Genomic DNA, 15,466 nt, shown 5'->3' with positions numbered 1-15,466 from the left:
AGCCTTCTTTAATATTTGGCTTGAAACCAAATGCCAAGCACAAGCAACATCTAAAATTATGTCTCTAGGGCTTCCCCGGTGGAGCAGTGGTTAAGAATCCGCCTGCCAATGCAGGGGACATGGGTTCGAGCCCTGGTCTGGGAAGATCCTACATACCATGGAGCAACTAAGCCCGTGCGCCACAACTACTGAGCCTGCGCTCTAGAGCCCGACTGCCACAACTACTGAGCCCGCGTGCTGCAACTACTGAAGCCCACGCGCCTGGAGTCCGTGCTCCGCAACATGAGAAGCCACCGTGATGAGAAGCCCGCGCACTGCAACGAAGAGTAGCCCCTGCTCGCCTCAACTAGAGAAAGCCTGCGCACAGCAACAAAGACCCAATGCAGCCAAAAATAAATAAATTAATTAATTAAAAAATAATAATAATAAAATAAAATTATGTCTCGGGACTTCCCTAGTGGTTCAGTGGCTAAGACTCTGTACTCCCAATGCAGGGGACCCGGTTTCAATCCTTGGTCAGGAAGTTAGATCCCACATGCTGCAGCTAAGAGTTCACATGCCACTACTAAAGATCCTGTGTGCCTCAATGAAGCTCCCAAGTGCCTCAACTAAGAGACCTGGTGTAGCCAAATAAATAAATAAATATTGAAAAATAAATAAATAAATAAATGAAATTACATCTCTAAATGTATAGGATAGAAAGCCCTGTCCTTGCATGGTAGATTTACCTTCTTATAAATCGCTTGCAACACAAAATTGTCTGCTTAAAACTTGTAACTTATGAAAGCTTCTGGATAGGGACAAAGTATGCTACAGAGTAAGGGGTTCAGCTCTGCTGATCACCAGTAGATGGTCATTTTCAACTCAGACATTATTGTTATTTATAGCATGTTTGTTTATACATGTATAGTTTTGAGGTATCTTATAAATATTAATATAAATATTATAAATATTACAAACCCCATTTTGTCTCTTTTTAAAAAATTAATTTATTTATTTTTGATTTTTTTGGCTGTGTTGGGTCTTCATTGCTGTGCCCGGGCTTTCTCTAGTTGCAGCGAATGGGGGCTACTCTTTGTTGTGGTGCATTGGCTTCTCATTGCAATGGCTTCTCTTGTTGTGGAGCATAGGCTCTAGGTGCACGGGCTTCAGTAGTTGTGGCTTGCAGGCTCTAGAGCGCTAGTTGTGGCTCTCAGGCTCTAGAGCACAGGCTCAGTAGTTGTGGCTCACGGGCTTAGTTGCTCTGCAGCATGTGGGATCTTCCCGGAGCAGGGCTCGAACCCGTGTCCCCTGCATTGGCAGGCAGATTCTCAACCACTGTGCCACCTGGGAAGCCCCCCATTTTGTCTCTGAAAGCAGTACTAGTGATAGATGGATGAACACTAAAATAGAAATAGTGTAAAAAATTGAAAGTAAGGAAATTATACATGTTAAATATATGACTGGACAATAAGAATGATTATGAAGGACAGTCCCAGGATGTGTGAAAAAAGATGTGCCTGTGCAGTTGAGAGTCAACCAAAGGTGAAGAAATATGCATGTCTGAAATGGTTTCAGCAGAGGATCATCGCTAAAGTGGAATGCCTATTTAGTCAAAGGTTTGAAATTCAGGTTAAAGTTGGAGTTCAAGAACTTAAAGGCTGAGTGTGGTGAGTGAAAGTGGTGCTGTGGAAACTTATCAAAAGCCACAGATGGCACCATGGGTTCAAGGCCTTTTCTAATCTGCAGGTGAAACTCTGGTGTGGATTCCTTAGCTGCCAGAGGTTGCCTCCCTTCTGTTGGTGGAGATTGTGGCAGGGAGGGGTTGCCTGTCTCAGTAAATGTTCATTGTAAACAAAACAGGACACTTATTTTTTTTAATGCCAAAAATATACCAGCTCGGAGGAAATGCAGATCCCATAAACCTAAATTTCACTCATGGTTTTGGACTTTTAGACTAATGGATTTCTTTTAGACTAACGGCTTTAACAGCCTTTTGGAATTTGTCCTGCTTGTAAGTAGAGCTGCCTCCATGTATTTTATATTCTGAAAACCCTACTGGTCAGGATCAAATATTTGCTAGGACCAAATAGCCCCTCAGGGTGAACTTCAGAGTTGCTGGTAGAGTAGCTGTGCCGGATGTAGTGTCCTGTGGCTCACCCACGAAGCTGGCCTTGGTGTTGGTGTGTGGGCTCTGCCTTTGTAAGATCTGCTGCTCACTATCCAGGTTGGATTTCGGGGGTGACACCCCCGCCACCCTTTTTTTCAGCTTTTAGCACTGAAGCCATTGTATAGTCTTTTTTTGTGTGGTTCAATATCTGATTTTAAAATTATTGTGTTTTTTTGTAAATTTTATCTTTGATGTAGCCAGATACATTAAAAATTAGTGAGTCTCTGTCTTTGTTGAAAATCTATTATTTAATATAGGAAACATGGTCCATTTATTTTATTTTTTGTTTGTTTGTTTGTTTTTTTGTGGTACGCGGGCCTCTCACTGTTGTGGCCTCTCCCGTTGCGGAGCACAGGCTCCGGACGCGCAGGCTCAGTGGCCATGGCTCACGGGCCCAGCCGCTCCGCGGCATGTGGGACCTTCCCGGACCGGGGCACTAACCCGTGTCCCCTGCACTGACAGGTGGACTCTCAACCACTGCACCACCAGGGAAGCCCTATTTTATGTTTTAAATTATACAGTTTATCTTTTGTCTGGATGAAGGTTGACACTGTCTACAAGAGCTGCTGCTGGAGTTGGTGATTGGCACTGTTCCCACTTCTGCATTCAGATCAGCAGCCAACATGTATTTTAAATTAATCCCCAAAGTATTATTTGTACAATAAAAATTTTAAATATATTTTTCCAATTTAAATGTTTGTCACATCATTATATTTACTGTATTTCTAGGCTCTGCACTCTTGTCAAAGTGAAGTGTCCTGAATTGTTTTAGCCTTTTCTCTAAGTCTGTTTTGGCCAGAGTATCCTGTTTTAAGGAAGTAGCAAGATTTTTTTAAGGCACAGGGCCTATATTTAGGCCCTCACTGTTGGCCATTTTAGTTTCCATGGCTAGGCTAAACTGAGTCATCAGCATGTTGTATTCTGCCAGCAATGTTTATATCAATGACATGTTTTGTTTGTTCTTTTTAAGTCTCATTCTTATTAAAATAAGTCACTTAGCTGGTTTACTTTATTTGTTCCTAAATGTGCAGGATTTACAAAGGCTGGCTTCTTGTTAAATAACGCATGCTTGGTTGACTGTTTTATTAAAAAAAGCCGTGAAGTTGTTCCTAAAAAGAGTGAATAAAGATCCAGCATAGCAAGTAGATGATACTCAAGGAGTTACTAAGAATAAGTGTATACAAACTAGGAAATGCACTGAATATGTGTTGCTTGTGCTTGCCAAAGTTTAGTTTCTACTACATTTAGAACTCTGACTCTGCAACTTTCAGTTTGTTCATGAATCACAGGGGTAGAAAGAAAATGATTAAGGGCACTAAACTAATATCACTCATCAGAGGGCAGGAAGTAAATGTGACTTCTTAGGTTGCGAGCAGATTGTATTAGCAGTCAACAGCAGGGTTTACAGTGTGCCCAACTTTGTGTAAGGTACAATAATAATAATGATAATATTGTACTATTTGGTGGTGGTAGAAATAATAATAACTAATATTTACATAGCATTTACTGTATTCTAAGGTATTGTTCTAAGAGCTTTACATGTATTAACTCATGTAATTTCCCCAGTGACCATCTGAGGTAGGTGCTACTGTTATCCTCTCATAACTCACTTAGTCCCCATAGTAACCCCATAAAGTAGACCATGTTATTAAGCCCATTTTACAAATGAAGAAGCAAGGTTAAGTAACTTATTCAAGGTCATGCAACTACTAGTAGTAGAGGTGGAGTTCAGAATCCATGTTCTTAACTACTCTGGTAGGCTCAGTAATGGCCTCCTCCCAACCTCACTGGGTGGGGGTGGGCAAATCTTTACTGGTTTGATGCCATTTTCTTTCCATTGCCCTTTCAGTGGTTAATTTGGGAATGGCAGTTTGGACAATAAGATAGCACATGGGGAAGAATTTAATTGCACACAGTAGACTGATCTTGGATGTGAAAATGAATTTTTGACAACTGGAATTAAAATCAAAGTACCTAAACAAATACTTTTGAGCTTTACTTCATGTTGCACTCGTTAGTACAGATTGCTATATTGACAAACATGTTTCAAGAAAATAATTGTTTATATAAAATAGAATTTTAAAAATTTATAAAAATTTTCTGAATTCAAATATAGGAAATTTTTTATGTCAACGTAAAATTATAAACTTTTCTGGGAAGGAATGTTGTTTATTGTGTGTTTTTCCTTTTACATTTTTTTTTCATTTATGAAGTATAAAAACAGCAACCCTATGCCAATAACAACAGAAGTTTTTGAAATTTTACTTTTCCACGGAAATCCATGAAAGCCTGGATGTTGCAAATCTTGGTGTATACTCACTAAGCTCCATTCTTACCATCTTGCTTCCTGATCACTTACAGCCTGGCTTTGGGCCTAATCTCTTGATTGAACTAGTTTCTAGAAGGTTACTGTTGATTTTATGGTCTCTGTATACCACCTTTTTTAAACCAAAGATCTTTTTTGACTTTTCTGTAATGTTTAATTCTGTTGCCCGTTCTGTCTCTGAAATTCTCTTCCCTAGTTGTTGCTGACAGTGTGTCTCTGTGCTACCTCAGTGACCATTTTCAGTCTCCTTTAGTGCTTTTATTTTGGTCTTTTCTATTTCTTGGTGGTGACTCTTGTAAAAAAAAACACATCATATTTATAATGCCTGTAAATAGTAGGCATGAGAATGAATTAGCCATAAATAGAACCTGCATGTTGCTAAGTAGACACTATTTAGTAGAAACTGTCTTTTGATATATAAAGCTAGGTTTATAATTAATATTGAACAGTTTTTTTGATTGCAACAATTGGGTTTTTTAAAGTACACACATATATTTAATGCATTATATTCCTTTGTATATACCATTATTAAACTATTTCTTTATGGATATCTTGATTCCAGTTGTGTACGTATGCTTTAAAAAAAGAAAATACTGTATGGGCATCCTTATGCCTACATATTGGCATACTCTGTGAGTATCTCCATCATGTAAATTCCTAATGGTAGAATTGTTAAATTATGGTGTATATGCATTGAAAACTTTGGTAGGCATTGCCAAATAGCCTTTCTAAAAGCTTGTATCAATTTGCACTTTTATCAACAGTATAAGTACCGCTTTCTCCATACCCCTCCAACAATGAATATAATAAAACTTAACGTTTGCTGATCTAATGGATGAAAAATATTTTCTTTACATTTTTATTTATTTTAATTATAAGTGAGGTTGAGCATCTTTTATATCCGTAGTTTTCAACTGGGGGCAACTTTGCCCCCCCAGGGGACATTTGATACTGTCTGGAAACATTTGGGGGCTGTTAAAACTGGGAGAGGGTCTGGGAAGAGGATTCTACTGGCATGCTGCTAAACATATTACAATGCACACAACAAAGTATTATTTTCCAGCCCCAGATATCAGTAGTGCCAGGGTTGAGAAACCCTGTTTTATATTATTCCGTTTCATCTTCTTTGTTGATTTGTATCTGTAATTTCTGAGTTATTTTACTGTTTGCTTTAGAGTTTATAGTATACATTTTTAATTTATCACAGTTCACCTTTGAGTGATATTTTACTATTTCATGTATGGTATAAATACCTTGCTATGGTATATTTCCATTTTTCTCCTCCTGGCCTTTGTGCTATTGTTTTAATATGTTTTACTTCTGCATATGTTATAGACCCCACAATATATTATTATTATTTTACTTTAAACAGTAGATTATCTTTAAATTTTTTAAACAGCTTTAATGAATTATAATTTACTTTAGATTGCACATATTTCAAATATACAATTTGATAAGTTTTGACATATGTATATACTTGTGAAACCATCATCACAATCAAAATAATGAACATATTTATCATCCCCCAAACTTTCCTCCTGCCCCTTGGTCATCCCTCCCCAACCCCAGGCAACCACTGATCTGCTTTCTGTCACTATAGATAAGTTTACATTTTCTAGAATTTTATATAAATGGAATCATAAACTATGTGCTTTTTTTGTCTGACCCTTTCATCCAGTATATTATTTCTAGATCTATCTATGTGGTGTGTGTATCATTAGGAAAACATTCTTAATGACAGACATTCTGGGTAATTGGACTGCAGTTGTTAATGAGCATGCTGAATTCTAAAGTCACTTGATGTGTTCTTTGTTTTAGGTCATGACCATCCGAGGAGTGATAATCACATGAGAGCGCTCATTGCTCCAGATGTCATTTGACCATCAAAAAAAAAAATCTGTTTAATAGAAAATATCCATTTGACCAGAACCTTTCTTTATTGAATGGCTTGATGGATTTCCTTTACTCTGATTCAAACCAAAGCTGTCCTGCTCAACCAAAACAAGGGAGGATCTTGCATGAGTCAATCCCAGAATGCCACTTCTACATCACCGATGGGTGAAGAAAACCTCATGAATATCAATCACAGAGACTCAGAGAGCATCACTGGTGAGTCCAGTTTAATAAATGAAGTGCTGTTGCTTACAGGATAAAATGCATATAAGACCCACCGTGATGGAACTCAGCCTCTCTTTCCAGCCTGGTCTCCTCAGAGACCACTGAATTAATCTCTCCATCCCCAGGTCTCCTATCGCATTATCAAAATCTGCCTTGGGTGCTGTTCCTTGTTTACATGTGACTCCCTGTACCGTGTGAGCCCTGGTCAGTAGGAACTGCGTCATACTCATCTCCCTTATCTTGTCTTCCTATTCCTATCTTCCTATCTCTGCAAGAACAGGGTTGCTTGTGTTTCTGTGCCCTGCAGTCACCTAACAACAGTATCTGGCACATAAAAGGCTCTCAGGACATATAGGGTATGCAAAAACAGGTACAGCCCCATAAGTCCTTATCTGCAAGACTAAATTTTAAAAACTCTGTACACCCAAAGTTTTTTCTAAACTTTGGTTCTAAAACTCACTGGTCCACAAAACCTGACCTGTCCAGTTATTTCTAGACATCTCACTTAGTTGGAATACTTGTTTGCTGAAATTGTATTAATGTGTTTAAATATGGGATACTGCTACAAAACCAGTTGGAGGTGTTATATAACATACAGTAAATGCACAGTACTACTTTTCTAAAACTCCATAAAATTCTGCAACCCATCTAAACCTAAAGTTTTTCCCATTTTTTGTTCAGCTTTATTGAGATACCTGCGTTAAGGTACTATAAAATGCACCCATTTTAAGTGTACAGTTTGGTTCAGTATGGCCTGTGGGCCATAGTTTGCTGACGTCTGCACAACAACATCAACACTTGATAATGTCAGTGTTTTTGATTTTAACCATTCTAGTAGGTGTGTACTGGTACCTCTGTGTGGTTTCACTTTCTTTTTCCCTGATGACTAATGATGTTCAGTGTCTTTCCATGTGCTTATTGGCTATTTCTAGATATTTTGAGTTGTCTATTTAAATCATTTGCCCATTTTTATATCTGTCTTACTACTGAATTGTAGTAAATATTCTTTATACATTCTGTGTAAATCCTTTGTTAGGTAAAGGGGTGCAAATATTTTCTCCCAGACCATGGCTCGCCTTTTCATCTTCTTAATGGTGTCTTTTGAAGAGCAAAAGTTTAAAATTTTGGTGGAGCCCAGTTTATCAATTTTTGCTTTTATAGTTCATATTTTTTGTGTCATTTCTAAGAAATCTTTGCATACTTCAAGATCACAAAGACATTCTCCTTTGTTTTCTTTGAAGAGTTTTATAGTTTTTGCTTTTACATTTAGGTCAACAGTCCATTTTATAATTAATTTTGAATATATAATGAAGTTAGGGTCCGGATTTTTTTTTCCCAGTTGAATGTTTAATTATTCCTGCACCATTTGTTGAAAATATTATCTTTTACACTATTGAATTACCTTGGTAATTTCATTGAAAAATCATTTGATTATGTATGTATGGATCTATTCCTGGACTCTCCATTCTGTTTCTTTAATCCCTAAGTCTATCTTTACATAAATACCACAAGGTTTTGATTACTGTAACTCTGTAGTAAATCTTGAAATCAGTTAGTATAATTTCTCCAAGTTTGCTCTTCTTTTTAAAAAATTATTTTGGCCATTCTAGACCTTTCACATTTCTATATAAATTTTAAAACCAGCTTGTCAATTTCTGCCACCAAAGATTAATGGCATTTTGAATGGAATTATATAGACTTTGTAGAGAATTGACATCTTAAGACTATTGAGTCTTCTAATCTGTGAACATGATGTATCTCTCCATTTATTTAGGTCTTCTTTAATTTCTCTTAATAGTATTTGTAGTTTTTATTACACAGGTCTTCCACATATTTTATTAAATTCAATCCTAAATTTTTAATTTTTTTCTGCTACTATAAATGACATTGTTTATTTAATTTTATTTTCCAGCTGTTTATTACTAGTATGTAGAAATGAAATTGATTTTTTATATATTGACTTTGTATTCTGCAACTTTGCTTAACTTAGTTTTATTAACTTTCTTCTCGATTCCTTAGCATTCACTGCATAAACCATAATGTCTGCAAATGGAGACAGTTTTACATATTCCTTTTCAATCTAGATGTGTTTTATTTCTTTTTCTTGCCCTTTGAATGGGACAGGATTTCAGTATATTTTTGAATAAAAGTGGTGGGAGCAAACATCCTTGCCAAATTTCCAATATTAGGAGAGAAGTTACGGTCTTTCACCAGAAGTTTTTTGAGAATGCCCTTTTTCAAGTTGAGAAAGTGTCCTTCTCTTCCTAGTTGGATGAGAGGTTTTTGTCATGAATGGGTATTGAATTTTGTCAAATACCTATTTTCCATTACTGAGATGGTTTTTCTTTTTAGTCCATTAGTGTGGTGAATTCTGTTGATTTATTTTTTAATTTGAAACCAGCTTTGCATTCCTGGGGAAAACTCTACTTGGCCGTGATGTATTATCCTTCTTATATATTGTGGATTTGATTTACTAATGTTTTGTGTGTGTGTGTGTGTTTCCCAGTCATTGGTTTGTACTCCTTCTTTTGCAATTTCTTTGCTTGATTTTGCTATTAGGGCAATGCTGGCCTCATAAAATGAGTTGTGAAGTATTCCCTTCTCTATATTTGAGTTTTTGTAGAATTGGTACGATAACATTTTCCATCCTTTTACTTTTAACTTATCTGAATATTTAAGGGACATCTCCTATAGATAGTTTAAAGTCAGATCTTTTTTCTTTTTTTATCTAGTCTGACAATCTCTACTTTCTAATTGGTATGTTTAGACCATTTACATTTAATATAATTATCAGTTTAGTTGAGTCTACTGAACTCCTACTTGTTTTCTCTTTGTTCCATTTAAAAGTTCTTTATTCCTTTTTCCCCCTCATTCCTTTCCTCTTTTGAGTTGTTCCTTTGCCGGTTTGTTTTTTTTAGGATTCCATTTTAATTCCACTGTTGACCTAAGTAGCTATACCTCTCTTTTTTCTCAGTGGTTGCTCTGAGTTTGCAATATGCATTTTTAAATTTATCACAGTCTATCTTCAGATAACATTATACTATTTCATAAAGTGACACACAGTATTCTTCCATTTCCCCCTGCCATTGTATTATTCTTGCCATGCCTTTTACATTTACATATGTTATATACATAATTAATTGTTATTATTTTTGCTTTAAACAATTATAAGTTAAATACATTATGAGAATAAAAGGCTTATATATTTCCACACAGATTTACCATTTCTGTCACTTTTTATTTCTTTTTGTAGATTGAACTTTCCATCTTATATCCTTTTTGCCTGAAGAACTTCAACATTTCTTGGAATATAGGTCAGCTGGCAATGACTAGTCAAAGTTTTTTGCTTGTCTGAAAAGTCTTTATTTCACCATTTTTAAAAGGTGTTTTCACTGGTGCAGAATTCTAAGTTGACTTTTTTATACACTTTAATGACATTCCATTGTCATCTACCTTGCACTGCTTCTGATGAGATCATTTTTGTCTTTGTTCCCTCAAATGTAATGTGTCTTTTTTTCTCTCTCTGCTTTTAAGATTTTCTCTTTGGGTTTCTTTGTGTTTATCCTGCTTAGAGTCACTGAACTTCACTGAAATATGGATTTATAGTTTTGATTAAATTTGGAAGATTTTGACTGTTATTTCTTCAAATATCCTTACTGCTCCCTCTTCTCTCCTCTTCTGTGACTCCAGCTGCATGTGTGTTAAACTGATTGTTATTGTGATGCAAGTCACTGACACTCTGAGTTTTTTCCTAATCTTTTATCATTTTAGTTTCCTTTGCTATGCCTTCAAGTCTACTGGTCTTTTCTTCTGGATAGTGTCTAATATGTTAATGTTATCCAGTGAATTTTTAAATTTAGATATTGTACTCTAGTTCTATTTGAATTTTATAAATATAGGAATACTTTGTTTCTCTTTTCATCAAATTCATGTTTTCCTTTTAAATCTTTGAGCATATTAATAATGGCTATTTCAAAATTGTTGTTTACTAATTTTATCATCTTTGTCTTTACTGGGCTTGTTTCTATTGATTTATTTTCCAACTGGTAATGGGTTACAAATTGCTTATTCTTTGAATATCTAGTAATTTTTTATCAAATGCTGAATATTTTGAATGTTATGTTGTTTGATGTTTGAATTTTCTTGTCTTATTTGAAAAACTGTTATTATTTTGTCAGGTCCTCAAGTTACTTGCTGATAATATCAGTTCTTTTGAGGCTTGTTTTTAATCTTTGCTATCTAAGTCTCTATATCACAAGACCATACTCTAGTATGCTTTATTCTAGCATTAATTTAACCCTACTACCAGTAAGCATGACACTTCCAGGATCTTTTGATTGTCCTAACTGTTCATGAGGTTTTTCTACTCTGGCTAGATGAAATTCAGGCCTTCTTCACTTTCTGTAGGAGAGTAACTTAATAAAGATATGAAGATGTAGAGGAAAATATGAGTGTAATGAGGACAGACCACTTTTGAGGCCAAATTCAAGAGAAACAAGAGGAGGCCTTGAACCTAAATGGAGGCATGTGGCTAAAAAGAAGTGAGCATAAGGAAGGGACATTTGGAGGATAAAAATATTAAGACTGGATAATCAGGAAAGCAATAAATAGTACATTATCAAAAATATGGACGCAAATGGGATTTGCTCCTAATGATGTTATTTGAATCTACTAAACCTTGATTGTGTACCCCTTTTAAAATTATTTTTTGGAAGTAGGGAATTGGTAATCTTGAATTTTCACAGAATTCTATTATTGCTTATTAAAAGAAAATTTCTGGGGAATAGTAGTTCTTTTAATGAATGTTACTTTTTTCTTCATTTTCATTATACCCTTGAATGCCTAAGAGTCTGTTTTTAGCTCTGCATGTATTTATAGTCAACTTCTCTTCCTGCAGATTTATAATGACAATCTGTATGTGAAATATTTGTGGCAGGAAAAATTTGAATAGTCACATAGAATTCATAGTAATATTATTTGGATGTATTTTCAGAGCTCTTATTTAAGAGATCTGCTAAGGGTTGAGAGGAGCTTCTTTAGATCCATATTTAAGGTTTTAAATGTACCTCATCTCTGTGATATATACCTCATCTTTGTGGTTATGAAGCCACTGCTTGTCCTTTCGGGTGAATAGGATTGTCTGGTATTGTCAGTCTCCTTGTACTTGATTTGATTAATGTCAGCCTCCTCATTGTTAAGATCAAGTAGTTGAAATTTACTCTCTTAAGGTATGTTTTCTTAAAATGAACTTTGTTGTTCTTTGCCAGAGTTAGAACATGTTTCTTTATGCCACCCCCAAAGGAAATACCAGATCTCTTTTAAAAATGAGAGGGTTGATATGACATCCTGTATATTCTCTATTTTAAGCCGTAGTATTTTAAGCATATTAAAAGAGATAACTTTTTTTTTTTTTTTTGTAAACTGCTAAATTTGGGAGGTGTTAAATGATGGGCAGCATTTGGAACAAGAAGCCAGGAGCAAACACATGAAGGTGGAGAAGCCCAAGCGTGTTCAGAGAAGTATAAGCAGGGGGAGTTAGAGGTGTGCAAGTGAGCGAGTAGCGATGTGAAAGGTATTCAAGACTTTAAATGTATCACATCTTCAGTAAGTGTTAATTTTTTTTATATCTAGCTTTTGTGAAAATGTAGTAAAATGTAATTTTTCCAGATTTTGAAGAATCCTCCCACAGAGTTCAATTCTGTTATTAAATAACATGTAATTTTATTCCTTTTGAACTCCTTTTCTTCTGTTTGTTTTGTGTTGCCTTTTTTCCCCGAAGCCTATAAGTTATTTGAGATCAGATCTCTTGTAAGCAGCACTAAATATATTGATAAGGAAGAAATAAGAAATTTTAAACTAAGAACATAGGTGTATTCCCTAAGCAATATATTTTTAGATAGGATACAATTAAAATTCATGGTAGTATTTTTACTATAGAAGTTCTCGTATTAAACCTAGAGAAAGACCAACTGTAGTACCAGGATACAGTAATAAAAATCATCGGAGACATGGGATTGGCTAATGTTTCTTTGGTTATCCTACTTTGACAAAATTAATTTCACCGATTTTTCTCTGTAGCCTAGAAAATTGAAATATATTGGATTCATTTACATGGAATCTCCTCTTTAGATGTGTGCTCCAATGAAGATCTCCCTGAAGTCGAGCTGGTGAGCCTGCTAGAAGAACAGCTACCCCAGTATAAGCTAAGAGTGGACTCTCTCTTTCTATATGAAAATCAAGACTGGACTCAGTCCCCACGCCAGCAGCGCCATGGATCTGATGCCCTCTCTCCAGTCCTTGCTGAAGAGACTTTCCGTTATATGAGTGAGTATTTTAGAGTTTGTCCATTGAACTAAAGATCATGAATATCTTGGTGTTGACTTTTAAAACATTTGACATCCCTATCCATTGTTTAGTTTGTACCTACTTTAACTTGAACTGATTTCACAACATGAAGAGATGATTCTAATTGTGTTATGTCTGAATGCAGAAAGTTTATCATTCTTAAGACTCTGAGTGTCCAGGGTTGCAAGCATACTCAGAGGTTTCCATTTCTCTCATCTTTTATTTGATACTTTCCTCCAACTGTGTAGAAAAGGGAACTTAAAAAAAAAAAGTAGTGAAAATATTTAAAATTTAATATCCCTTTATATTTCACAGCATTTATTATCCTAATACTTTAATATCTTGAGCCATCAGCTTTTTGACTCTACCCTACTAAACTGACATAGTCACGGGAACTTGTCAAGTCATTAAGAAACGGAGTTCTTGGATACATAAGTAACTTATGCCGAGGAGAAATACGTGCACACTATATAGTAATCTTCATCACTTACTTAAGGATTCAGAGAATATTTCAGTGAGAAAGTAAGCCAAATTTGTCCTGAAAATAGGTCTGTTTTACACCACACTCTTTAAAAATGACAAAATTAAATAGGACACTTTTTAAACTTTCAGGTATGGAGACCTTTTTTGCTTTTGACCTTATTCCAAAAATCTGCATCCAGGCTGAGCTTACTTTTTAAAAATTCATTCACTATAAAGATGTTTTATGCATAGTAGCTGTTGGAATATATAATAATTCTATAAGTTCAATATTGATATATTTATAAAATTATTTTCATTTGGATTAGATATGAGATTGCATTAGGTCCTAGATATTTTCCCAGTGAGTGCTTCAGTGTTTTTAAAGATTCTAGCTGGAGAGTGATTGTTGTGAAATTCTCATTTTCATAGTAATCCTTAACTTTTAATGGTACCTTCCTATAACCAGATTACTTACTGCTCAGAAAAAGAATTGTAAACATTGTTTAAACTTGAATTAGGAACTCAAATAGAACTGTATTTCTGTCCTCAACAATTCTTTTAAGTAGCTGAATATTAAATTAAGGCCCTTAAGGTTTTCTTAACTTTCTAGTTAGAGAAGTTACTTGCTTGAGATTTTCTAGAAAATGCTTTTTAAAAGGAACACTTTTTTATTTCCCTTTGTTCCCTGAGTTTTTAGATTTGTGAGAAAATTTCATACTGAAATTTCATCGGGATAAATTTAGTTTGTCATTATTTTGATAAGGCGGCATAGAAAGTGCCCCTTAGTTTACATGTTCTTTGTCCTATATGCCGCTAGAGGGGACAGTGAGGGAGACTACCTAGAAAGATGTCTTGGATCATGATTTAATGGAGTTACTTTTAGGATGAATTTTAAATAAAAAGACTGGGAAATAAAAGGTAAACAGATTCTAAAATACTTGGTTTATAGGACTTTACATAAACAAACCATAGTGTTCAAGGGAGCAATTTAAAACTTGAGATTAATAGGATGTTACAAGATCCATACTTCCAAGATCTGGAAAAATGTCCTATTCCTTTCATCTAATGGTACTATTTTCACTTCAACAATTTGAAAATTAAACTACACATGATACACCTAATACCATGAAGCAAAGAAGCTAGGATGATCATTTGTTCACTGATACTTTATCTCTGTACTGTACTTTAATTTCACTGTTATTTTATTTTTTGTTTTGTTTTTTTGGTACATGGGCCTCTCACTGCTGCGGCCTCTCCCATCGCGGAGCACAGGCTTCGGACGCGCAGGCCCAGCGGCCATGGCTCACGGGCCCAGCCGCTCCGCGGCATGTGGGACCCTCGCCGCTCCGCGGCATGTGGGATCCTCCCAGACCGGGGCGCGGACCCGGTTCCCCTGCATCGGCAGGCGGACGCGCAACCACTGCGCCACCAGGGAAGCCCTCACTGTTATTTTAAAGGTATCAATTCTTTGGGTTAACAGTTCACTCAAATATAAATAAACTTCATTATGAATTTCTATCTTATGAATGTAAAAGATAAGTGATTTACTTTGTTTAGCAAATTGATCAAGATTTTAAAATCACGGGGACTTCTCTGGTGGCACAGTGGTTAAGACTCCTCCTGCCAATGCAGGGGACAAGGGTTCAATCCCTGGTCCAGGAAGATCCCACATGCCACGGAGCAGCTAAGCCCATGCACCACAACTACTGAGCCCTTGCGCTGCAACTACTGAAGCCCATGCACCTAGAGCCCGTGCTCTGCAACAAGAGAAGCCACCACAATGAGAAGCCTGCACACCGCAACGAGGAGTAGCCCCCGCTCACCACAACTAGAGAAAGCCTGCACACAGCAACGAAGATCCAACGCAGCCAAAAATAATAAAAAATTTTTTTTAAAAAAAGAACTTTAGGGCTTCCCTGGTGGCGCAGTGGTTGCGCATCCGCCTGCCGATGCAGGGGAACCGGGTTCGCGCCCCGGTCTGGGAGGATCCCACGTGCCGCGGAGCGGCTGGGTCCGTGGGCCGTGGCCGCTGGGCCTGGGCGTCCGGAGCCTGTGCTCCGCAGCGG

The 15,466-nt window shown here is 36.3% G+C and overlaps 1 protein-coding gene across 3 annotated transcripts in view; it reads left to right on the top strand.

Annotated features, from left to right (window-relative positions):
- The window catches only part of TRAK2 (trafficking kinesin protein 2), a 62,413-nt gene that overhangs the window by 16,072 nt on the left and 30,875 nt on the right, over positions 1-15,466 (top strand). For 2 of the 3 annotated variants that reach the window (XM_007112912.4, XM_007112913.4), the window contains exons 2-3: positions 6,294-6,584; positions 12,723-12,917. In XM_007112912.4, the coding sequence (XP_007112974.1) occupies positions 6,494-6,584; positions 12,723-12,917 (286 nt within the window). In that variant the 5' untranslated portion in view covers positions 6,294-6,493. Of the gene's footprint in view, positions 1-6,293; positions 6,585-12,060; positions 12,198-12,722; positions 12,918-15,466 lie in introns of those variants that run through there. The other variant, XM_024124581.3, reaches the window with a different exon arrangement.

The sequence above is a fragment of the Physeter macrocephalus genome, chromosome 2 (genome assembly GCF_002837175.3).
Source record: "Physeter macrocephalus isolate SW-GA chromosome 2, ASM283717v5, whole genome shotgun sequence".
Lineage (NCBI taxonomy): Eukaryota > Metazoa > Chordata > Mammalia > Artiodactyla > Physeteridae > Physeter > Physeter macrocephalus.
This window is presented reverse-complemented; position numbering and strand designations above follow the sequence as displayed.